This window comes from Leucoraja erinacea, chromosome 1 (genome assembly GCF_028641065.1).
Source record: "Leucoraja erinacea ecotype New England chromosome 1, Leri_hhj_1, whole genome shotgun sequence".
NCBI lineage: Eukaryota > Metazoa > Chordata > Chondrichthyes > Rajiformes > Rajidae > Leucoraja > Leucoraja erinaceus.
This window is the reverse complement of record NC_073377.1, coordinates 139815999-139842103: the sequence shown is the minus strand read 5'-3', so window position 1 is coordinate 139842103 and position 26105 is coordinate 139815999. Positions and strand designations below refer to the sequence as shown.

Genomic DNA, 26105 nt, shown 5'->3' with positions numbered 1-26105 from the left:
TTCACAACTCTCTGGGTGAAAAACGTTTTTTCTCACCTCAGTCTTAAATGGCCTCCCCTTTATTCTAAGACTGTGGCCCCTGGTTCTGGACTCCACCAACATTGGGAACATTTTTCCTTCATCTAACTTGTCCGGTCCTTTTATAATGTTATATGTTTCTATAAAAGATCCCCATCATCCTTATAAATTACAGTGAATACAAGCCTAGTCTTTTCAATCTTTCCTGATATGACAGTCCTTCCTCAAATTAGGAGACCAAAACTGTACACGATACTCCAGGTGTGGTCTAACCAGAGCCTTATACAATGGCCCGTTCAAATGTGACTAAAGCTCAAGTGTTACCTTTGTGAATGGTCTCCAACACTTCGATTGTTTTGAGGTTGTCGTACGCAGACACATCGAAACCGAGATCTTGTAACCTATTAAAATACATAAGGTATATGCTGAGTGTCTCATAGTGGCCTTCATGTAGTTTTGTTTTAAGAAAGTCATCCCCATAGGATCTTCCTTGTTGTAAACAATCCCCAGTCAAGAACAAACATGCTGTAAGGATGGTTATTACCTATACTAATCCCTGACGAGGATGTACAATATAATCATCTGAGGAATAGATCAGACAGATACACAGAGTATCTTGTCCAGAGTAGGTGAATCGAGGACCAGAGGATATTGGTTTAAGGTGAAGGGAAAAAGATTTAATAGGAATCTGAGGGGTAACTTTTTCACACAAAGGGTGGCGGGTGTATTGGACAAGCTGCCAGAAGAGGTAGTTGAGGCTGGGACTATCCCAACATTTAAGAAACAGTTAGACAGGTACATGGATAGGACAGGTTTGGACATGAACCAAACGTGGGCAGGTGGGGCTAGTGTGGCTGGGACATGTGGGCAAGTTGGGCTGAAGGGTCTGTTCGCACACTGTATCACTCTATGATGCTATGGTACAATTATACATTGGCAATTGTACGAAAACTAGTTAGATCAAACCAAGAACTTACCACTCTTACAGAAGGATAATATTCAATGACATTAGCTTGCAATTGGTGCCAATCACTTACTAAACTGTATATTTCTACCCAGTCAAACAATAAAAATAATCAACATATAGTGAGTTTAAAAATTACTTCAATCTGGCGATTTAAAAAATAGACATTTCTCCACAGCAAGGACATCAGTGTGCTCATTTAGGTTAATCTCATAAATCAGTTATGATCTTTAACAATAAATTGCAATTTTAAATACACTTACAAATGATAGGTGTTTTAATTTCAGAATCAAGAATGTTTTATTGCTAAATGTTCCAAAATGGAATAATGAAATTCTTACTTGCAGCAGCAACACAAGTTTGTAAACACAGTATTCAAACAGAAAAAATACTGTAAAGCCAAGCAGAGCCCAAAGACCCTTGCACAACTCAGGCTGTTTGTAGTGTCAGTGTCTCACAATGTCTAACCTGATGGTTTTTGGGAAGAATCTGTTCCCGAACCTGGACGTTACAATTTTCTACACCTTCTTCCCGATGGTTGGAGTGAAATGAGAGCGTATCCTGGGCGGTGTGGGTTCTTCATAAGGTCACAAGTGATAGGAGCAGAATTTGGCTATTCGGCCCATCAAGTGTAGTCTCATTCAATCATGATCTATCTCTTCCTCCTAACCCCACTCTCCTTTCTTCTTCCCATAAACCTTGACTCCGGTCCTAATCAAGAATCTATCTATCTCTACCTCAAAAATATCCATTGACTTGGCCTCCACAGCCTTTTGTGGCAAAGAATTCCACAGATTCATCACCCTCTGGCTAAAGAAATTCCTCCTCCGAAAGGAGCATCTTTTAATTCTGAGGCTATAACCTCTGGTCTTGGATGCTCCCACTAGTGGAAACATCCTCTCCACATCCACTCTATCCATGGCTTTCACTATTCAGTAAGTTTCAATGAGGAACAATAAGCAACAATAACATATTTAAACAGTACACATGAAAGTTCATTGTTGTGCTGAACAAGTATAAATGAATTAATAAGTTTATTCACATACAAGGAATTTGCCTTGGTGCTCCGACCACAAGTGACAACACGATAATAGACAATAGACAATAGTGCAGGAGTAGGCCATTCGATCCTTCGAGCCAGCATCACCATTCAATGGCTGATCATCCCCAATCAGTACCCCATTCCTGCCTTCTCCCCATATCCCCTGTCTCCACTATCTTTAAGAGCCCTACCTAGCTCTCTCTTGAAAGTATCCAGAGAACCTGCCTCCACCGCCCCCTGATGCGGAGAATTCCACACACTCACCACTCTCTGTGAGAAAAAGTGTTTCCTCGCCTCTGTTCTAAATGGCTTACCCTTTATTCTTAAACTGTGTCCCCTGGTTCTGGACTCCCCCAACATCGGGAACATGTTTCCTGCCCCAACATGTCCAAACCCTTAATAATCTTATATCTTTCAATGAAATTCCCTCTCATCCTTCAAAACTCGAGTGTACAAGCCCAGCCGCTCCATTCTCTCAGCATATGACAGTCCCGCCATCCCGGGAATTAACCTTGTAAACCTACGCTGCACTCCCTCAATAGCAAGAATGTGCTTCCTCAAATGACATACAGTGACAGTTAGGAACGACACATAAAACATTAAACCACAATGGATCACCAAATGAGAAGAACTGTAAAATATCTGATGAAATACCTTCTTTCCAGATTAAATCTGTCCGCGTTTGTGCCTCCTCTGCTGGGCATTCCCAGATACCAGTAAAAGTGCTCATGGTTGAAGATCAGGGCAACGCCTCGCCTGCTGTGCTTCATGTTGTATTTGGCACTTGGATCCATTGCATCAACACTGTGACAAAAAAACAGTGGGTCAGACTCGATAAAAATAACAAAGTGCATCTGACTGGATGCAATAAACACCCATGGCAAGTGAAACCAAGCGAAGGAAGAGAAATGTAATCAAAGATCAGACAAGGTGAGATAACAGAAATTATAACAATTTATATTTTTCGTAGAAACACCTGAAAAGCACATTTTGAAGTGCACCAATCATTTTGAGATACCGATCATTTTGAATTTTTTTGAAATAATCAATAATTTTGAAATACCAATCAATTTTGAAATGATTGGTATCTCAAATAACTACTCTATTATTTTACCATTGTATGGTATTAGGAAAATTAAAGTTTTAGACTAATACAGCTTAGAAACGGGCACTTTGGGCTCAACGTCCTTCTCGATCTGCCTTAAATCCAGTTTCTCTTTACTTCGTTCCTGTCCAAATATCTGTTTCACATTATAATTGTATCTGCCTTCGCTACTTCCTATGGCAGCTCATTCCTTACCATTAGCCACCACAAGAAAACCTGTTCTTCAGGTTTAACCAATATCGTCAAATTCCCCTCTACCTCATAGGATAGAAGAATCTGGCAATCGACCCGATTTATGTCCCTCATAATAATTTCCATCCCTTTCAAAGGTCAGACCTGATTCTCCTATGTTCTAATGAAAGTAAACCTTGCCTATTCAATTGCTCCTCATAACTACAGCCTTCCATCACAAACACCATCCTGATCACCCTTTTCTGATGATAGACACAAAAAGCTGGAGTAACTCAGCGGGACAGGCAGGATCTCCGGAGAGAAAGAATGGGTGATGTTTCAGGTCGAGACTCTTCTTCAGACTTTTCTGATGTTCTATAATGCTAATGGATCGTTCCAGTAGTTTACATAATAATGTTTTACATATTATTTGATTTTATTCATCTTATGGGCAGCACAGTGGTGCAGCGGTAGAGTTGCTGCCTTACAGCGCTTGCAGTGATGGAGACCCTGGTTCAATCCTGACTACGGGTGCTGTCTGTATGGAGTTTGTACTTTCTCCCCGTGACCGCGTAGGTTTTTTCCGCGATCTTCAGTTTGTATGTTTTCCCTGTGACCAAGTGGGTTTTCTCCGAGATCTTTGGTTTCCTCCCACACTCCAAATGCGTACAGGTTTGTAGGTTAATTGGCTTGGTATAAAATGTAAATTGTCCCTAGTGTGTCGGATAATGTTAAGGGCCTGTCCCACTTAGGAGACCTAAACAGCAACCTCTGCTGACCTTGCCCGCCACCCAAAAAAAAAAAATCAAGGTCGAGGTGACCTGCAACCTCCTACCACCTCCCACGCATATGTTGAAAACCTTCCTCAACTATGAAGAAAACTGGCTTTGACTAGACCTGCCACTAAAAAATTATCTATTTTTAAAACGGCAACCTATTTGGCCTTCATCAGTCAGAGCATTGAGTATAGATGTTGGGAGGTCATGTTAAAGTTTAGTTTAGTTTAGAGATACAGCACGGAAACGCGGCCTTCGGTCCACCAGGTCCACGCCAACCAGCAATCCCCGCACATTAACACTATCCTACACCCATTAGGCACAATTTATACATTTACAAAGCCAATTAACCTACAAACCTGTATATCTTTGGAGTGTGGGTGGAAACCGAAGATCTCAGAGAAAACCCACACAGGTCACGGGGAGAACGTACAAACTCTGTAGTCAGGATCGAACCTGGGTCTCCGGTGCTGCATTCGGTGTTAGGCAGCAATTCTACCACTGCACTGCGGTGAGTTGTATAAGAGGTGAGGCCGCATTTAGAGTATTGTGATCAGTTCTGGGCACCATGTTATAAGAAAGATGCTGTCAAGCTGGAAAGGGTCCAGAGAAGATTTACGAGGATGTTGTCAGTAGTCGAGGGTCTGAGCTACAGGGGGCGGTTGGGTAGGCTGTGACTCTATTCCTTGGAGCGCAGGAGGATGAGGGGTGATTTTATAGAGGTGTATAAAATCAAGAGTGGAATAGATCGTGTGGAGTCTCTTGCCCAGAGTAGGTGAATCGAGGACCAGAGGACATAGATTTAAGATGTAGGGGAAAATATTTAATGGGATTCTGAGGAGTAACTTTTATACACAAATGGTGGTGGGTGTTTGGCACAAGCTGACCGAGGAGGTAGTTGAGGCATGGACTCCTGCAACATTTAAGAAACAATTAGACAGGTACATGGATAGGACAGGTCTAGTGGGATGTGGGCCAAATGCAGGCAGGTGGGACTAGTACAGATGGGACATGTTGGCAGCTGTGGGCAAGTTGGACCAGAGCTCGTTTCCATGTTGTATGATCTTTTCCACATTTCACTTTTATCTCCCCTCTTTCCCCTTTCCCTGGACCCTTCCACCCATATTCCTCCGGCTTTATATTTACACATACTCAAGCTCCAATTGAAACTACTTGGTCCTCCAACATTTAAGGCCATCTTGCTTCTGAATTGAGGAGTAAGAAAAATATTCCGTGCTTGAAGAACAATAATGATTGTCCATTTTATCATGTTGCAATTGGGGTGGAAGATTGCAACCTTCACGTGGTCCGCCCTGTTTCGACTAATGCAATCAACTCGACGTGTACAAACAGAAGATCAAATAGAACAAGTTGTCCAACAACTATAGGCTGTGCACGCCATACGAAAGAAGAAATGTTGCAATTGCAGAGTTATATCTGTCACTGAGCTATTAACTGCTCTGGTTTATGTTTTCCATTCACATTCCTTATAATTTGGACAAGATATAAACATGCAAAATGTTGTTAGTTTTGATGACTGTTTTCTATTCTTATCAATGCAAACTCTGAAATGGTTTGGTCCCGACTACGGGTGCTGTCCGTGTGGAGTCTGCACGTTCTCCCCGTGACCGGGTTGGTATTTTCCGGGTGCTCTGGTTTCCTCTCACATTCCAAAGACGTGCAGGGTTTCGGTAAATTGGCCTGAACGTGAGGGATAGAATTTTTCTTCTTCTTTCCGTGTCCATCTTGTTACAAATGTTGGCTTCGCTGTCATCGTCCGTCCTGAAAAGGACGCAAGATTCCGGCGACAATCAGTGGGAGCCATCACTTGTCGCAATAGATGATGGTGGTAGCAGAGTTAGCACAGGATATTTCCAGTTTCCAGCCCCGCCATGTGGATGCTTCTGCTATGGGCCCAGGGATAGAACTAGTGTACGGGTAATCGCCGGTTGGCGCGGACTCGGTGAACCAAACGGCCCTTTTCCAAGCTGCATCTCTGAACTAAACTAAACTGACCAGGGTGACACAGTGGCGCAGCAGTAGAGCTGCTGCCTCACAGAGCCAGAGTTCAATCCTGACTACGGGTGCTGTCTCTGCGGAGTTTGTACATTTTCCCCGTGACCGCGTGGGCTTTCTCCGGGTGCTCCGGTTTCCCCCCACATCCCAAAGACATGTGGACTTGTAGTTTAATTGGCTTCTGTAAATTGCCCCGAGTGTGTAGGATGCGAAAGTGGGATAATATTGAAGTGGTGTATGGTTATTGATGGCTGTGGACGTGGACTGGCTGGGCCAAAGGATCTGTTCCCACCCCATTCTCTAAACTAAAGACCCAGAAAGAAGATGAGCTTCCAGAAAAAGGATTCAATGGAAAATGAAATCAATTGGACGGAGATCGGCCATACTTATCAAGTCACGAGAATTCAATAACATTTGAAATTCATACGAAGAACAAAAATAGTTTTACCGAATCAGGAGAGCATGGTAGGTAGAGGCCATCAGACATATTCATATTTATAATCACCAATTACTTTGGTAGCTTTATGATCAGTATATGTTACTAAATTGAAGGTAGACACAAAATTGAAGGTAGACACAAAGGACTTGAACTTTATTTCGCCTTCCATCAAAGTGAGGAATGCGTAAGAGTCACTGTGGTGGATTTTCATGTTAAAATGTGTTTTGAGTGATCTGTTACTTTTAATTGTATGACTGACCTGGCCGCTGAAATTCCTCGTGCAAAACATACTTGGCGAATAAAGTGCGATTCTGATTCAGATTCTGAAATAACTTGGCGGGTGAGGCAGCGTCTCTGGAGAGAAGGAATGGGCGACGTTTCGGGTCGAGACCCATCTTCAGACTGAATTGACATCACTAAATTGACATTTATGATCCAGATCATATATGGTTGATTTACAGCTTTTAATGCAAAACGTTTCTACTGCTGCGAGATTGCCCCATGCCACCTATACACTGCAGATTGTGCTACAGCAGCAGGAGAGAATATTTTAAGGGACGCAAACACAATAGTGTTTTCCCCCCCTTTTTTTCAACATTTTTGTATTATTAATAATATTGGAGATATTCTTCCAACAAACAAAAGTCATTCAATTTATTTGAAGATTTTTGTTTGATTTCCAATTATCATTGGCATAACTCTAGCTGGAGAATGGACTGATGTCCACGGTATGGGATACACATATTTAAAATAGTTATAATTAAAACCATCACAAACCTTTGAAAGATTGTCGGAAAGTCAACTTCACTGGTATCTGAAAAAGAAAAGTATTTACTATCAGCACGGTGGCCCAGCGGTAGAGTTGCTGCCTTACCTCTCGAGACCCGGGTTCGATCCTGATCGTGGGTGCTGTCGGTATGGTGTTTGTACATTCTCCCTATGACCACGTGGGGTTTCTCCGGGTGCTCCGGTTTAGTCCCACATTCCAAAGACGTGCAGGTTTGTTAGTTAATTGGCTTCCGTAAATTATCCCTAGTGTGAAAGATAGAACTAGAGTACAGGGGATCATTGGTCGGTGCGGACTCGGCGGCTGTTTCCACACTGCATCTCTAAACTAAAAACCAAACCAAGGACAAACTGTTCCTTCTTTTGTTTCCTTCAATCTTTACTAATTGGTGTAGTAATGAATTCATTAACTCCCATGGTCATCTGTGCAGATTTTAATATAATAAAGCAGTCAAGATACCAACAATTTATCAGGTCTTTATCTCTATATTACTAAAACTCTCATCTTGTTTGTTTGTCCGTGTGTTTGCCCAATTTGTATTTGCGCAAAAACGGTACACGAAAGCGTTACAATTTTTGGCCTGCGTAGTTGGGGGCTATGGGTGGGTGGTGGAATATTGCGTTGGGGGAACGGGACCCAACGGGTCCCACTTGGTCTAGTACTAATTAAAAATAAAAAAGCATATGGCTGGGGTCATAAAGACATCACCTTTAACCACAAGTTGGGTACAAGACTGGAGGATAGGAAATCTTGGTTTTTGAATTGCCTGTTTCCACACTGTCTCTCTAAACTAAACTAAAACTAAACTTTTCCCTTCCATAAAACTCAGCAGAGATAGGACAGGTGAGTTTTATTTTAGTTTTAATCTAGTTTAGAGATACAGCGTGGAAACAGGCCCTTCAGCCCACCGGGTCCGCGTCGACCAGCAATCCCCACATATTAACAGTATCCCACACACACTAGGGACAATTTCTACATTTACCCGACAATTAACCTACAAACTGAACGTCTTTGGAGTGTGGAAGGAAACCGAGGATCTCGGAGAAAACCCACGCAGGTCACAGGGAGAATGTACAAATTCCGTACAGACAACACCCGTAGTCGGGATTGAACCCGGGTCTCAGTATATGTACAACGAAATGCAGTTTAGCTAATCAGAGTGCAAAGTAGTAAAATACTGGTTAAACAATATGTACAATGTGGGTAAATTAATCTAGTACATAGGCAAATAAATATATACAGATAAAAGGGTATAAAAGATAGTTAGCGTCAGGCCTGTGAGGTCAGCAGGGTAATAGTATTCCTTTAAATACCTTCCTGTCACATTAACCTCTCCCAGGTTAACCTCACAGGCCTGACGCATCTCGTTGTACCTATACTCGCATTAGTGCAATGACAATAAAGTTGAATCTAATCTAATCTAATGTGAGGATTGTTTTTTTTTATATATACACATAGAGCGGTCAATGTCTAGAATACACAGGTGGAGGAATCGGAAAAAATCACTTTGGTTACGAGGCATTTACACTGAAATAGTTGAGCATATGATCCCAATGCAGGCAAACTATAGATGGACAAAAAAGTAGCAGCACCATTTGGGCGGCTGGGTGGTGCCGCGGTAGAGCTACTACCTTGCAGCACCAGAGAACCGGGTTCGATCCTGACTACGGGTGCTTGTTTGTACGTTCTCCCTGTGACCTCCAAAGATGTGTAGGTTGGTAGGTGGATTGACATAATTGTAAATTGTTCCTAGTGCGGGGCTGATGTTGTCGACCTCCCCGTGGTGAGCCCTGTCAACTGACCTCAGTCAGGTCAACGACGACAATCAGAGGCAGCAGCAGGAATAATGCAACCTCAGTCGCCGCAGCTTGCAGCACTAATGCAACTTCAGTCGCCGCGACTTGGCGCCAACCCAGAGCATGCTCCCTTTTTAAGCCGGGCACCTAAGGATGTCGAACCGGATGGCATCACCCTGCTGCAGCTAAATGCGGAAGGCCTAACTGGCTGCAGCGCCTGGAGGGCGTTACATAACTTCTGCTGCCTCAAACGCAAGAAGAAGAAGTCCCTAGTGTGTGTACGATAGTGTTAATGTGCGGGAATCGCTAGTCGGTACAGGCTCGATGGGCCGAAGGGCCTGTTTCCGCACTGTATCTCTAATCTAAACCAAATCTGAAATATCCACTATGGGTTAAAAACCTCAAAGCAGCTCACCATTGTGTTAGAACTGGAAACATTTTTATTTGAGAACCACATGGAACAATATTTAACTTTTCCTAATTTGGATCAAATAAAAATTTTAAACCATAACTTTGTTCTTTGTGGAAAGTATAATGACGGGCAAGTTCAAGATATTCTCGAGGAATAGCACCTCCAACCAGGCAGGCATGACATAACCTGCAGGATTCATATCAAGAACATTTTCAACATTTTTTTTCCCAGTTTCTCAGCATTCTTAGTCACTCCTCCAGGCATTTGCCATCTTGCAATGTCACAACGTTTGTAATTTAATCTTTCCTGACTTTCACCCCCTCTGCTCTCTATCTTATTATCCGTTCTTCTCTCTCTCTATTCCAAGTGCAGCTGAGAAGTTTGGAGACAAAATAAACTATGGATGCTGCAATCTGGAAGGAAAGAAACAGAACACATGAGGTAAACTGTTGGGACTGAAGGCTGATAAATCCCCAGTGCCTGATGGTCTGCACCCCAGAGTACTCTGGATGATGGTGTGGTAAATTGGATTAGTAAGTATGCAGCTGATACTAAGATAGGTGGGGTTGTGGATAATTAAGTAGATATTCAAAGTCTACAGAGAGATTTATGCCAGTTGGATGAGTGGGCTGAAAGATGGCAGATGGAGTTTAATGCTGATAAGTGTGAGGTGCTACATCTTAGCAGGACAAATCAAAATAGGACGTACATGGCAAATGGCAGGGAATTGAAGAATGCAGGTGAACAGAGGGATCTGGGAATAACTGTGCACAGTTCCCTGAAAGCGGAATCTCGTGTAGATAGGGTGGTAAAGAAAGCTTTTGGTGTGCTGGCCTTTATAAATCAGAGCATTGAATATGGAAGTTGGGATGTAATGTTAAAATTGTACAAGGTATTGGTGAGGCCAATTCTGGAGTATGGGGTACAATTTTGGTCGCCTAATTATAGGAAGGATGTCAACAAAATAGAGAGAGTACAGAGGAGATTTACTAGAATGTTGCCTGGGTTTCAGCAACTAAGTTACAGAGAAAGGTTGAACAAGTTAGGGCTTTATTCTTTGGAGCGCAGAAGGTTAAGGGGGGACTTGATAGACGTCTTTAAAATGATGAGAGGGATAGACAGAGTTGACGTGGATAAGCTTTTCCCACTGAGAGTAGGGAAGATTCAAACAAGGGGACATGACTTGAGAATTAAGGGACAGAAGTTTAGGGGTAACATGAGGGGGGGAACTTCTTTACTCAGAGAGTGGAGGCTGTGTGGAATGAGCTTCCAGTGAAGGTGGTGGAGGCAGGTTTGTTTTTATCATTTAAAAATAAATTGGATAGTTATATGGACGGGAAAGGAATGGAGAGGTATGGTCTGAGCGCAGGTATATGGGACTAGGGGAGAATACGTGTTCAGCACGGACTAGAAGGGTCGAGTTGGCCTGTTTCCGTGCTGTAATTGTTATATGGTTACTCAAGGCCGTGGCCCTTGAAATCGTGGATGCATTGGTGATCATTTGCCAATGGTCTATGACTCTGGATCTGTTCCTGTGGACTGGAGGGTAGCCAATTTAACCCCACTTTTTAAGAAAGGAGGGTGAGATAAAACAGGGGATTATAGACCAGTTAGCCTGACACGGTAGTGGGGAAGATGCTGGAGTCAATTATTAAAGATGTAATAGCAGCGCATTTGGAAAGCAATGACGAGATCGGTCAAAGTCAGCATGGATTTATGAAGGGCTTGACTAATCATCTGGAATTTTTTTGAGGATGTAACAAGTAGAATGGATAAGGGAGAGCCAGCAGATGTGGTGTATCTGGACTTTCAAAAAACCTTTGACAAGAGATCAGTGTGCGAAATTAGAGCACATGGTATTGAGGGGGAGGGTATTAACATGGATAGAGAACTGGTTGGCAGACAGGAAGCAAACAGTAGGAATTAACGGGTCTTTTTCAGAATGGTGGGCAGTGACTAGTGGTGTGCCGCAAGGCTCGGTGCTGGGACCCCAGTTATTTACATTATATATGAACGATTTAGACGAAGGAATTAAGTGTGACATCTCCAAGTTTATGGATGACACAAAGATGGGCGGCAGTGTGAGCTGCGAGGAGGATACTATGAGGCTGCAGGGTAACTTGGATAGGTTGGGTGAGTGGGCAGATGCATGGCAGATGCAGTATAATGTGGATAAATGTGAGGTTATCCACTTTGGTGGCACGAACAAGAAGGCAGATTATTATCTGAATGCTGTCAGATTCGGAAAAGGGGAGGTGCAACGAGACCTGTGTGTATTTGTACATCAGTCACTGAAAGCAAGCATACAGGTACAGCAGGCTGTGAAGAAAGCAAATGGCATGTTGGCCTTCATAACGAGAGGATTTGAGTATAGGACCAAGAAGGTCCTACTGTAGTTGTACAGGGCCTTAGTGAGACCACACCTGGAGGATTGTGTACAGTTTTGGTCTCCTAATTTTCAGAAGGATATTCTTGCTATTGAGGGAGTGCAAAGTAGGTTCTCCAGGTTAATGCCCGGGATGGCGGGACTGACATATGATGAAAGAATGGGTCGACTGGGCTTACATTCACTGGGATTAAAAGGATGAGACGGGATCTTGTAGAAACGTATACAATTCTTAAGGGATTGGACAGGCTAGATGCAGGAATAATGCTCCCGATGTTGGAGGAGTCCAGAACCAGGGCTCACAGTTTAAGAATAAGGGGTAGGCTATTTAGAACGGAGATGAGGAAAAGCGTTTTCACCCAGAGAGTTGTGAATCTGTGGAAATCTCTATCACAGAAGGCAGTGGAGGCCGATTCTCTGGATGTTTTCAAGAGAGTTAGATAGAGCTCTTAAAGATAGCAGAGTCATGGGATATGGTGAGAGGACAGGAACGGGGTACTGAATGTGGATGATCAGCCATGATGACAATGAATTGCGCTGCTGGCTTGATGGGCCGAATGGCCTACTCCTGCACCTATTGTCTATCGTCTATAGTCTATAATGGGCAGATGGGACTGGTGGGTGATGGATGGGAAACAAAAGGGAGAGAAACTCAGTGGAGAAATGTGTGTGTGTGGGAGAAAAACTCCAGGGGTAAAGAGCCTGTCCCACTTTCCCGAGTCCTCTGCCGAGTTGAAAGGACCTTAAAAAAAATGATTTTTGTGTTCTACGAACTCCTCCTCCCGACTATCTTTTTACTCGTGGACTTTTATGTCATGCCGGAAAAAACGTCCCAACTTACCTGATGCCCCGAGTACCGATGGCTCGCATAACGAGCTGCTACGATATATCTACGCACTCCTATGGCAAATCAAGGGGAAAACTCAGGAGAATTCGTGAGTAACTCGGGAAAGAGGGACAGGCCCTAAGGGTTACTTGAACATAGAAAATTCATTGTTCATACTGTTGTGTTGCAAGAGATATTCATGAGGGGTGGGAAGATTGCAACCTTCACATGGTCCGCCCCGTTTCCACGAATGCAATCAACCGGGCTTGCACAATCAAATAAGATCAAATAGAACAAGTTGTTCTACAACTTTAGGCTGTGCACGCCATACGGAAGAAGTAGAAGATATTCATGTCTAAAGTTCCAGTAGTAAAGCAAGACCATTCGACCCATCAACTCTACTCCAACATTCATCCATTGCTGATCCATCTTTCCCTCTCAAGCTCATTCTCCTGCCTTCACCCCATAATCCCTGACGCATGTACTTAGCAACAATGTATCTATCCCCACCTTAAGAAATATACATTGACGGCCTCAACAGCTGCCTGTGGCAATGAATTCCACAGATTCACCACCCTCTGACTAAAGAAATTCCTTCTCAACTCCTTTCTAAAGTTACGTCCTTTTATTCTGTGGTTGTGCCCTCTGGTCCCAGACTCTCCCACTAGTAGAAACATCCTCTCCACATCCACTCTATCCAGGCCGTTCAATATTTTCAATGAGGTCTCCCCTCATCCTTCTAAACTCCAGTGCCGTCAAACGCTCATCATATGTTAATTGTTCTAATTGATATTGTTCTTCCAACTTGCATTCGGCCTCTCAGCAGCAATGAAAAAGGCCAAGGACAAGATTGTGTGGGAGTGGGAAGTTAAAAATACAAACAGAAGTTCGTGGGGGTTGTTGCAGAGATAATGCAGATGTTCCACAAATGGGCAGTGGGCAGGTGCTATAGACGTGCACGGGAAGGTAGATGCTCCCGCCCCCACGAGTCTCGGGCAGATGGGGCTCGTCAGCCTGGGAAGGCAGTCCATCTACGAGAGGGAAAACTCTGATTTAAAACCTCCACTGCCTAGTGGCCATATCCAGCCATGGAAAAGGCTCCAGGAGTAAACCTAAAGAAAATCCGGAGTCGGAGCCCCTAAGGCAGTTCGTCGTTGTCTACAACCTCGCTCTGGCAGCTCCTGCGACAGCGCTGTTGCCAAACTATAACGGCCCCGCTGTTCCTCTGGATCGATCAGTGACGTGGAGAGGGGGGACGTGCTGCATGGGCAACAGCCTGTCCTCCATATGACATAGCCCAGGCTTGCAGCCGACCACACATCACCTGCAAACTAGGATGCATTGTGTGGGCCTACTACTCCACAAATGATCACCATACATAGTCTATGTTTGCTTTCACTAATGTAGGCGAGGCCACATTGTGAGAATTGAAATCCAGTGAACAAGGATGGAAAGGGTGCAGGTGAAGTGAGTCTCTGCCTCACTGGTTAAATTCATGGGTAGTCATAGAATCAGAGTTATATATACAGCGTGGAAATAGGTCCTTCGGCCCAAATTGTCCATGCCCTCCAAGACTTATTTGCTTGCATTTGACCCATATCCTTCTAAATCTTTCCCATCCATGTTGCTGTCTGAATGTCTTGTAAACAATATCATTATACCCACCTACACCATTGCCAAATGTAGCACAATTCCTGTGTGAAATCATTTTCCCTCGAGTCCCATTTAAATCTTTCTCCTCTCACTTTAAATGACACCCTCATTTAGACTCTTCTGCTCGGAGAAAAAAAAATTCAGAGACCATCCACCGTATATACACCTCTGATTTTATACACCTCTACAAAGTCACTCCTCAATGCTCTTCACTCCAGAAAACCCAGCCTATCCAGTTTCTACTTCGAACCCAAGCTCTCCAGTCATGGTGTCATCCTCGTGAATCTTGTCTCCACTCTTGCTAGTTTAATGATTCTTTCTGCAGATGGGTGACCAGACGGTACACAATGGTCCAAGTGTGTCTGTTCCTATGGAGTCGACGGGGGAGGTAGAGGAACAGGTGCTGTATCTCCTGCGGTTGCAAGGGAAAGTACCCGGGGAGGAGGTGGTTTCGGAGGGAACGGTCTCTGTGGAAAGCAGAAAGGGGAGGAGGTGGGAAAATGTGACCATTAGTGGGATCCCGTTGGAGGTGGCGAAAATGTTGGAGGATTATTTGCTGCATGCGATGGGTGATGGGGTGGAAGGTATGGGCAAGGCGGACTCTGTCCTTGCTATGAATTGGGGGGGGGTGGGGGGTAGGGGGAGTAAGAGCAGAGATGCGGGGTATCGAGGAGACTCTAGTGAGAGCCTCATCTATAATGAAAGAGGGGAAACCCCATTTCCTAAAGAATGAGGACATCTCCAATGCCCTGGTGTGGAACACCTCATCCTGGGCGCAGTTACGGCGTAGACGGAGGAATTGGGAGATGGGGATAGAGTCTTTACAGGAAGCAGGGTGGGTGGGAAGAAGTGTGGCTTGTGATAGTTATGGGAGTCAGTAGATTTATAATAGATGTCGGTCAATAGTCTGTTTCCTGTGATGGAGATAGTGAGATCTAGAAACTGTAGGGAGATGTCGGAGATGGTCCATGTGAATTTGAGTGCCGGATGGAAATTAGTGGTGAAGTTGATGAAGTGAATGAGTTCTGCATGGGTGCAGGGGGTAGCACCAATGCAGTCGTCAATGTAGCGGAGGTAGAGGTCGGGGGTTCCCCGTTCCAGGTGTACACCGACCCCGAACTTTACCTCAGCTAAATTGACGACTGCATTGGTGCTACCTCCTGCACCCATGCAGAACTCATCAACTGACTTCATCAACATCACCACTAATTTCCATCCGGCACTCAAATTCACTTGGACCATCTCCAGAGTATGAATTAGATGCAAAGTTTTTCTTCATTTTAGTTGCTTTGAAATGTTAATAAAAGTTTCCTACATTTCAAATATAGTAGCTGCGAGGGCAAACTTTGTGAATGTTATATCTGCTCTGGATTAACCTTTTTTTAAAAGTGCCTCAAGGAGAAATTAATAAATGATAAGAAAATTACTGTATTATCCTGCTACTTTAAAATGTTGGGCACATGATTTTATAAATGAAACAAGTTCTATCCCCTTCCCCTCATGGGGTTTTCCAGTGAGTCATGTAAACACTGACTGTTTTGGAAAGAAGTCATGACCAGCAGGCATGATGTTCTGTGCCTTTGAGAAAGGTTTTCATCAGACTTGGACGGAAGGAGGATCTTGGAATCATTTAATTGGAATTACCATTAATTAACATCCAGGTACACCAAACATTTGCAAGACAAATGATACGTCTTCCTTCTCATAGAGTCATAGAGTGATACAATGTGGAACAGGCCCAGCTATAGACCACCAGGGACGCCGGGGAGATGGATGCTCTGCCTGCAGTCCGTTTGTTTTTCCATTCTTTTCGGTTTTTTTAGTGTTAAAAGTTTGTTTGAATGTTCTCCGGTTTGTTTTACGTTGGGGAGGGGGGTGGGGATCGGGGGGGGGGTTTTTTTTTCAAGTTCCTACCATGTGATTATTTTACGGATCACATTCTCCAGGCACTCTGCAGCCTTCCATTGCTGGAGCTGGAGGCCTCCTCAGACTGTCATGAGCCCCACCGTGGGGCGCGGACTTCACATCGGAGCCGATCCCTTGCCTGGGATCGCTCCCACCGTGACCACCGCAGACTTTAAACATCAAGAGCTGGCAGTCTCGTGAGAGGCTACTCGGGAGCTCCAAAGCTGCAGAATGTTCGACCAGCGTGATGCGAGGTTCGATCATCCAATGCAGGGGAGCTGACTTCCCCCCCGATGCGGGAGCTGATCGCCTCGACGCGGAGGGCCCAAAATGCCGCCGGCTACGGGAGTCAAGATCATCCCGTCAGCAGGGGCTCGAGGCCCACGACCGAGGGAGAACTAAGGGAAGGGACTTGAAATTTATTTTGCCTTCCATCACAGTGAGGAATGTTTAGGAGCCACCGTGGTGGATGTTCATGTTAAAACGTGTTTTTGAGTGTTCTGTTGCATTTAATTGTATGACTGACCTGGCCAATGAAATTCCTCGTATGTTGCAAAACATACTTGGCGAATAAAGTGTGATTCTGATTCTGCCCAACTCGCCCACACGAGCCTCAACTACCTCTTCTCGCAGCTTGTTCCACCACCCTTTGTGTGAAAAAGTTACCCCTATTCCTATTAAATCTATTTCCCCCTTCACCCTAAACCAATGCCCTCTGGTCCTCAATTCACCTACTCTGGGGGAACAGACTCTGTGCATCTACCCGATCTATTCCTCTCATGATTTAGTACACAAGGATTCTGTGTTTGAGGATTTTAGTATCCGAGTACATACACTGTACTTTGATCCAGTTATGGAAGATGCTGGTGAGACCACACTTGGAATGGTGTGTATAAATCTAACCTCCCCACCCCACAAAGAATATACTTGTGATGTGTAAAGATGTACAGCAGTACAGATTCATTCCACGACAGGATTTAAAAATTGAATAAGCACACAATGCCTACAATCAACGAGAGGATGAAACAGTTACCGTGCAGAAATAAAGAATATTCTGACAGGCATTGAAGAAATGCTGAGGGATGCTCTTTCTCAGCGGGATAGGCAGCATCTCTGGAGAGGAATGTGTGATGTTTCGGGTCGAGACCCTTGTTCAGACCCGAAACATCACCCATTCCTTCTCTCCTGAGATGCTGACTGTCCTGCTGAGTTATTCCAGCTTTTTGTGCCTATCTTCGATTTAAACCAGCACCTGCAGTTCCTTCATACACAAGGAATGATGCTTCACCTGGCTGTGATCTCTAGAACCAGGTGTTGGCTATTCTGGACGGTGTACAAAATAAATGTTCCACCCAGAGCACCGTGAACTTTTGGAACTCTCTTCTCAAGGGAACTTAGGGTAATTAATGTATATTTATGACAGATATAATTTTTATTGTAGATGTGAAAGGAATCTAGCATGGTGGCTACCGCAAGTAAATGTCAGAAGTAAAATATCAGCGAGAATCTTACTGAATGGTGTTTAAAGCAAAAAGCTTCCTCCTGCTTCAGGTTCTTAGATTCTTAAAGACTGAATGAAACTGGTCAGCTGGTAAATTGGGCAGGGCAATGGCAGATGCAATAAAATCCTGATAAACATGAAGTGATGCATGTTGATGCAAGTTGGTGAGGGTGGGGCTCAGATAAGGATGGGACATAGAATATGAAAGGTCGGGGCTTAGGCAGTGTTGAGGAGCAAAGTGCAGATGTCCAACGATCCCTAAAAGAGACAGTGCTTGTAATAGGGTCATTCAGGCAGCAGAAGACACGTTTGGCATCAAAAGCCAGGGCATTGAATACAAGTGCAGGAAAATCTTGGTACAACTTTATAAAATATTGATTATGTCACAATGAAATATTGAGAGCAATTCTGGTCACAGCACTATAGGAATGACGTGATTCTGGTGCACTGAGTCACTTTTCTCCTCATTTTTAATCAGTGCAGAACAATGTTTAACATCATTTATATTCACCATTTCCCCTTTCCTTTGTTGCATTTACAATTGCCAACTTTCTATGATTGTCCTAGTGTCTTAAAAGGTTGGGAATGATCTACATTGTGAGCTAGTAAAAGGTGCAAAGGGCTTGAGTAACTCAAAGTGACAGGCAGCATCTCTGAAGAACATGGATAAGTGATGTTTCAGGTTGGAACCTTTCTTCAGACTGGTCCCGAAACAAAAACATCATCATCCAAGTTCTCCAGAGATGCTGCTCGACTTGCTGAGTTACTCCAGCACTTTGTGTCTATTTTTTTTAAACCAACATCTGCAGTTCCTTGTTTCTACATGATTGTAAAATAACTAGGCGAGATATCACGGGGGGCATCTTGTTTATCTGCAACAGTTCCATCAATTTGTGTAAAAAAAGAGGATGGAAAAGACAAAATGACAAGATGAGAGTTGAACTGCACACTTTCCTTATGGGCCTGACCCACTAAAGGTCGCTGAAAAACCGGTGACTGGAACGGCGACTGTCAGAGTGGAACACACACACACACACACACACATCGCTTCCTTCACCAGCCCGTTATGCAGGCGGGGGACAGGGCAAGCGGGGGGAGCGCTGTCTGAGTGAAATTCACACGGTGCAAACCCAATGTGATTCAGACACACATCGCGATGAACAGGAAAGTTGGCGCTGTAATCAAGATGGCGAAAGCACAGTGTACGGGAAGGGTCACTTAAGTCCTTTAAAAGAGGGGGGGGAGACGGGGTGGGAAGAGGGAGTGGAGACAACTTTTAAGAAGCCAGAGATACACGGCTGTGAAGCTCGGCGGACATTAACATGGCAACCCATAGGGACCTCCTACGGCACGAGAATTCTCGCTACGCTTCATGGCGGCTTCATTCCGGTCGGCGCTAATTTTTCAACATGTTGAAAAATTCACGGCGACCATAATGGGGGAACTCCTCACGACCATGACTCCCCAGACAACCAACATATGGCGAACATGAGGCGAGCGCAGAGTCTCCTGCAGTCGCCTAAAAAGTCTCCTAAGTGGGACAGGCCCATTAGCGTAACATAATATCTCACAATAAGCACTCCTGCCTTTTACACATATCGCCACATCAGCTCTGGGGCATGCACTGCTTCGTAATGTACACTTGTTTTAGTATTTATCTGCCTCAAATAGATTTTGAAAATAAATAACAACAAAGCAGCAACTAATACTTATGTTTCCTTTAACCTGAATAATTGCAGCAGAAAATATTACTTTCCACTTTGCCCAATAAATGAAACAAAATATTGACTAATTTGACCTTCTGTCTCAATTCTAATTTAGATATTCAAAACAATTCAAATATTATTGGATCTGATAGGTGGGCAGAATGATCATCTTATTGTGCCTTTAAGAGGGCGGATGCGGTAGAGCTACTGCCTTACAGTGCCGGAGTCTCGGGTTCGATCCTGACGACGGGTGCTGTCTGTACGGAGTTTGTACATTCTCCCCGTGACCGTGTGGGTTTTCTCAGAGATCTTCGGTTTCCTCCCACATTTCAAAGACGTACATGTATGTAGGTTAATTGGCTTGGTATAAGTGTAAATTGGCCCTAGTGTGTGTAGGATAGTGTTAATGTGTGCGGATCGCTGGTCGGTGCGGACTCGGTGGGCCGAAGGACCTGTTTACACGCTATATCTCTAAGCTAAATGAAACAGGGAAGATACACAAGGATGTTGCCAGGACTTGCGGGTCTGAGCTATAGGGAGAGATTTGGCAGGCTAGGAGTTTATTCCATGGAGTGTAGGAGGTTGAGGGGTGATCTTATAGAAGTGTATAAAATCACGAGGGGAATAGATTAAGTAAATGGATAGTCTTTTATCCAGAGTAGGGGAATCAAGAACCAGAGGACATAACTTTGGAAAGATTTAATAGGAACCCGAGGAGCAACATTTGGACATAAAGAAGGCCAAGGGCCTGTTTACATGCTGTATGACTCTAAATATAATTTTATGCATTCAATTATAAATCATCCAAAGATAAAAAAGTGGGGTACTTTCCGGACCAATCCACATTTATGGACAGAATAAGTGAAAACGGCCCTCACACGCGTCTCCTCAGAACCCAGCAGCTCCGCCCTTGCTCCTCCTTGTCACAACAGGGACAGAGAGAGTCCCCCTGGTCCTCACCTTTCACCCCGCCAGCCATCGTATACAACACATAATCCTCTGACACTTCCGCCACCTCCAACGGGATCCCACTACCAGCCACACCTTCCCATCTACAACCCTTTCCGCCTTCCGCAGAGACCGTTCCCTCCGCAACTCCCTGGTTAACTCATTCCTTCCCACCCAAACCACCGGGTACTTTCCCCTGCAACCACAACACCCGTCCCTATACCTTCTCCCTCAACTCTGTCCAGGGACCCCGACAGTCCTGTCAGGTGAGGCAGAGGTTCACTTGCACCTCCTCCAACCTCATCGACTGTATCCGTTGTTTAAGATGTGGATTAGATACAATTAGATACAGATAATGCTAAAGATCCAACTATGGATAAACATAATTAAATTCTACTATTGAAATTCAAGCTAAACAAATTATTGTCAGAGAAAGTTATAACACTATTTCAAATTACAAAACAAGAACATTTCGAATTCGGGGACAAACCCCACAAACTTCTAGCACGCCAATTGAAAAAAATCAGGAAAAAGAGAATGTAATACTAAAGATTAAATCAGATAGAGGGGAATTATTAACACTACCCAAGGATATCAATAAAAGATTTGCTCAATTTTACCAGAATCTATACACATCTAAAACGTCAATAGTCAATAATAAAGTTTCAGCATTTCTGGATAATTGTAACCTCCCTCAATTAGAATTGAGGGAACAAGAGGAACTGGGAGCATAAATTACTTCTAAGGAGATAGAAGACACAATAAACACTTAAGAACGGAAAAACACCAGGACCAGACAGATTCAGTAATGAATTCTATAAATCCTTTTACGACATAGTTACTCCACGCTTACAGAAAATGTATACATATGCTTTTAAAGAGCAAAGCTTACCTGAAACATTAGCAGAATCAACGATCACATTAATACTTAAAAAAGATAAAAATATAGAAGAACCAGGATCATATAGAGCTATTGCTTTGTTAAATACGGATCAAAAAATAATAGCGAAAACACTAGCCAGAAGACTAAGCAAGTATGTTAGTAGATTGATAAATGAGGATCAAACAGGATTTATACCTAAGAGACACTCATTCAATAATCTGAGACGCTTGCTTAACATAATGCACTCACATAAATCTCATGACCAAGAGTTATCTATCATTTCACTGGATGCAGAAAAAGCTTGATCAAGTAGAATGGGATTATATGATTAAAGTATTGCAAAAATTCCAAATGGGAGAGAACTTCATCGCATGGATAAAATTATTATATAACAAACCCACGGCTAGAATACTAACTAATAATATACTATCCACAAAATTTGAATTATCAAGGGGCAATAGACAAGGATGTTCACTATCACCACTGTTATTTGCTTTGGTAATTGAACCCCTTGCTGAAAAAATAAGAACACACCCGGATATTTATGGTTATAATACAAAATACTCAAATAACATAATATCTTTATATGCCGACGATGTACTATTGTACATCACAAAACCACAAATTAGTATACCAAACATATTAAATTTAATTGAGGACTTTGGATCCTTCTCAGGATATAGAATAAACTGGAACAAAAGTGAAATTATGTCGATAAAACCAAAAGACTCAACACACCTCCGGAAATTCCCCTTTAAAATAGCCACAGAAAAATTCAAATATTTGGGAATTGAAATTACTAGAAACTACCATGATATGTTTAAAGCCAATTATAATCCCTTACTTAAGAAACTAAATAATTTGATTAAATTCTGGAAAACACTTCCGATGTCCCTAATAGGCAGAATAAACGCTATAAAAATGATCTTTTTACCACAAATTCTATACCTATTTCAATCAATACCTATATATCTCCCAAAAAAGTTTTTCAAAAAATTGGACTCAGACATTACAAATTTTATATGGAATTATAAATCCCATAGAATACAAAGAGCACACCTTAATAAACGAAAAGAGTTGGGTGGTCTAGCGCTCCCTAACTTTATGTATTATAATTGGGCAGTAAATATTAAAAATATGATTCACCTGCTGGACAATTCTGCCCAGCAGGTGGACTGGATTGTAATGGAAAGAGAGGACTGCTCTCCGTGTAATATAGGAGCGACTCTCCTCTCACCAATACATCTGAATAACAAAAATTATAATAAAAATCCAATTATACATAGCACAATTAGAACATGGAAACAAATAAAACAGAATCTAAAATTAAGAAACCTATCTCTTTTAATACCAATAGTTAATAATCCATCGTTTAAACCATCAATTATAGACAAATCATTTATACAATGGGAAAGAATGGGAATCAAAACGCTCGGAGATCTGTATGAATTGGGAAAATTACTATCATTTCAACAACTACAACTGAAATATAATTTGAAAAATAATCAATATTTTAAATATCTTCAAATTCGTGATTATCTGAAAAAATACACAAAAGACTATCATAATATGCCTACAGACTTACTGGATGAAGCAATGAAGACAAAGGCGGAATCAGCGAATCTAATATCGTACTTATATAACATCATCTTAAACATAGAAATACCCACAACTGATGGAATTAGAAGAGACTGGGAACACGAATTAGCTATAAAAATTTCAAAAGAGAGCTGGGATAATCACTTACTACAGGTGCATAAATGTTCGATCAACGTACGACATACTCTCATCCAATTCAAAACATTACATAGACTATATTATTCAAAAACTAAAATAAATAAACTCTTCCCTAATGTCTCACCCATCTGTGATAAATGTCTGTGTCAAGAAGCTACCATAGCGCATTCTTTTGTTTTTTGTACAAAAATCCAAACATTCTGGAATGAAATATTCGACATCTTTACAAAATTAATCAAAATAAAACTGGTACCAAAACCAGAATGGATCATTTTTGGAATATCGGAAGGTAACCCTGAACTAAACGTGTTTCAGAAGAATTTACTCAATTACGGGCTAATAATGGGAAAAAAGCTTATACTTAAAATCTGGAAAAATGCGCCCACACCAACAATAAAAATGTGGATATCAAATATGTTTGAAACATTACATCTGGAAGAGATGAGATTCCTCTTAGCAGGCAAAGCAGACCAATTCCAAAAGACGTGGTCTACGTTTTTGGAACTATTACAAGCATAAGGTGCAATAGTAATTAAATAAATAAATAAATAAATAAATAAATAAATAAATAAAGGGTACCAGGATCTGGCAACGGGGGGCAAAACAACAAAAACAGACTTGGTTGGTAGTCCCCTTTCTGCGGAGTTTAATGTTATAATAGAGCGATTGTTTCTCCTTTCTTTTTCCTTCTTTTCTAGGGTCTACTTTCTTTCTTTACTTCCTTCTCTAACTTCTTTTCTAAGGGGCTTTCTTTTCTCAACACTCTCCTGCACCTTCACGACTCTTGCGCACTTTCCTTACTTCCTTTACTTCTATCTTTTTTTTAAAGCTCAAAAAATGAAGCGGTACAAAAAATGTATTAAGACATATGTGTTGTGTATTATTGTAACTTACCGTACTTCTAATAAAAATAAAATAAAATTTTTTTTTTAAAAAATGTGGATTCTCATACATCGCCGAGACCAAATATAGACCGGGCGATCATTTCACTGAACACCTTCGACCTACCTGGTATCCCAGATGCCAAACACTTTAATTCCCAAAGTGACCTTTCTGTCCTCGGCCTCCACCATTGTCAGAGGCCCAACGCAAATTGGAGGAATACATTTCATTTGGGCAGCTTACAACCCAGTGTTATGAAAATGGATTTCGCTAACTTCAAGTAACCCCTGCGGCTGCATTCCCACTCTCTCCATCCCAACCCACCTACGTTGTACCAGCTTCAAAGTCATCTTGTTGAGTCTCATTGTCTGTAACTCATTTTCACCTAGCACACAGCTAAGACTGTTTCCTTTATCACTGTTACTATTTTGCATATCTATCATTCATTTGTTCTATATCTCTCTATATCATCGTCTATATCTCCCATTTCCCTTTCCCCTGACTCGGTCTGAAGACGGGTCTCGACCCGGAACGTCACCTATTGCTTTTCTCCAGAGATGCTGCCTGTCGCCCCCGAGTTACTCCAACATTTTGTGTCTATCTTCGGTGTAAACCAGCATCTGCAGTTCCTTCCTCCACAAAACACTTGCATTAACTGGTCAGCATATTATTAATTTACTGCAAAGATACATTTGTTTGGTGTCTTAGATTTACAGTACCCGTAGCAGTGGCCATCAATTGGAGTTCCAGCCTTCCCTCGTTACACTGTGATGTGGGCAGTGGGAGGCTGTTGAGGATGGTGTGTGTGAATGGTTTCAAAGCTTTGTTCACTGATAATGCACAGTGATGCTCCCATCACTGAGGAAGACTTGAGGAAGATATTCTTCCTACTGAGGGAGTGCAGCGTAGGTTTACAAGGTTAAATCCCGGGATGGCGGGTCTGTCATATGTTGATAGATTGGAGTGAGTGGCCTTGTATTCACTGGAATTTAGAAAGATGAGAGGGAATCTTATTGAAACATATCAGATTATAAAGTGTTTGGACACGCTAGAGGCAGGAAACATGTTCCCAATGTTGGGGGAGTCCAGAACCAGGGGTCACAGTTTAAGAATAAGGGGTAAGCCATTTAGAACGGAGATGTGGGAAACACTTTTTCACACAGAGAGTTGTGAGTGTGTGGAATTCTCTGCCTCAGAGGGCGGTGGAGGCAGGTTCTCTGGAATGCTTTCAAGAGAGAGTTAGATAGAGCTCTTAGGGATAGCGGAGTTACGGATATGGGGAGAAGGAAGGAACGGAGTACTGGTTGTGGATAATCAGCCATGATCACATTGAATGTCGGTGCTGGCTCGAAGGGCCGAACGGCCTACTCCTGCACCTATTGTCTATCAGGATGGGGCAAGGCTGGGGGGGGGCATTTGAAGGTAGTCCTTTGTTTGGATAGACCCAGGTAGGGAGGCGTGCCTTGCCCGGTCTCCAGTGAGATCATGTTGTTTTTTGTCTGGTGCCCAAAATAACCCGCAGGAAGAATTCAGCGGCTCAGGCTGCACACAGGTGGAGGCAAAGGGGCCAGTGGATGTTCAGACTGAGACATATTGTGCCGCAAACTAAAATATCAACTATGTCCAAAGGTTACTGAGGAGCGCAAATAGACACAAAAATGCTGGAGTAACTCAGCGGGACAAGGCTGCATCTCTGGAGAGAAGGAATGGGTGGCGTTTCGGGTCGAGACCCTTCTTCAGACATAGGAACAATCCAGACAGTCCACCACTCCACCCATTCCCCAAGTCCCTGCAAGCTCTTTCCAACTTTCAGTAGCCTTTTGAATGTGCAAAGAGAAACGCGTTTGTTTCTTTTGCCAAACAACTTCACTGTGTGTCCGGCGTTACTCCAGCATTTGTGCGTGTCTGGTTTCGGTGTAAACCACACAAAAGAGCCGCTGTGACTTGTCCCCGGTGAATGAACGCAGCCGCCCCCAGATGTTACAAGGGATCTCACCCTCACCTTTGGTCGCGTCTGCCATGATTCCAAATCGGGACTCGGTGCCTCTCCGCTCCCTTCACCTGCACAGTCCACACTGCACACACTTGTCCTTTGTCCCAGTCGGAGAAGCCACTTCCTGGGACGCCGAGGTTCTGCCCCCACCCACCTCTT

At 43.0% G+C, this 26105-nt stretch overlaps 1 protein-coding gene across 4 annotated transcripts; it reads right to left on the bottom strand.

The window, feature by feature from the left end:
- Nucleotides 1-288: 288 nt before the first annotated feature.
- LOC129702657 (caspase-6-like) lies at nt 289-26105 on the bottom strand. Of its 4 annotated transcripts, none has more exons than XM_055644568.1 (4): nt 25956-26105; nt 7309-7345; nt 2679-2828; nt 289-419 (listed from the first exon to the last, which is right to left on the bottom strand). In XM_055644568.1, the coding sequence occupies exons 1-4, from the start codon at nt 25972-25974 to the stop codon at nt 332-334; spliced, it is 294 nt and encodes a 97-aa protein (XP_055500543.1). In that variant the 5' UTR covers nt 25975-26105; the 3' UTR covers nt 289-331. The 4 variants fall into 4 exon arrangements, with proteins under 4 accessions (XP_055500543.1, XP_055500537.1, XP_055500519.1 ...); XM_055644562.1 differs by having other exon boundaries at nt 2679-2835; nt 7310-7345; XM_055644544.1 differs by having other exon boundaries at nt 2679-2835; nt 7310-7345; nt 25950-26089.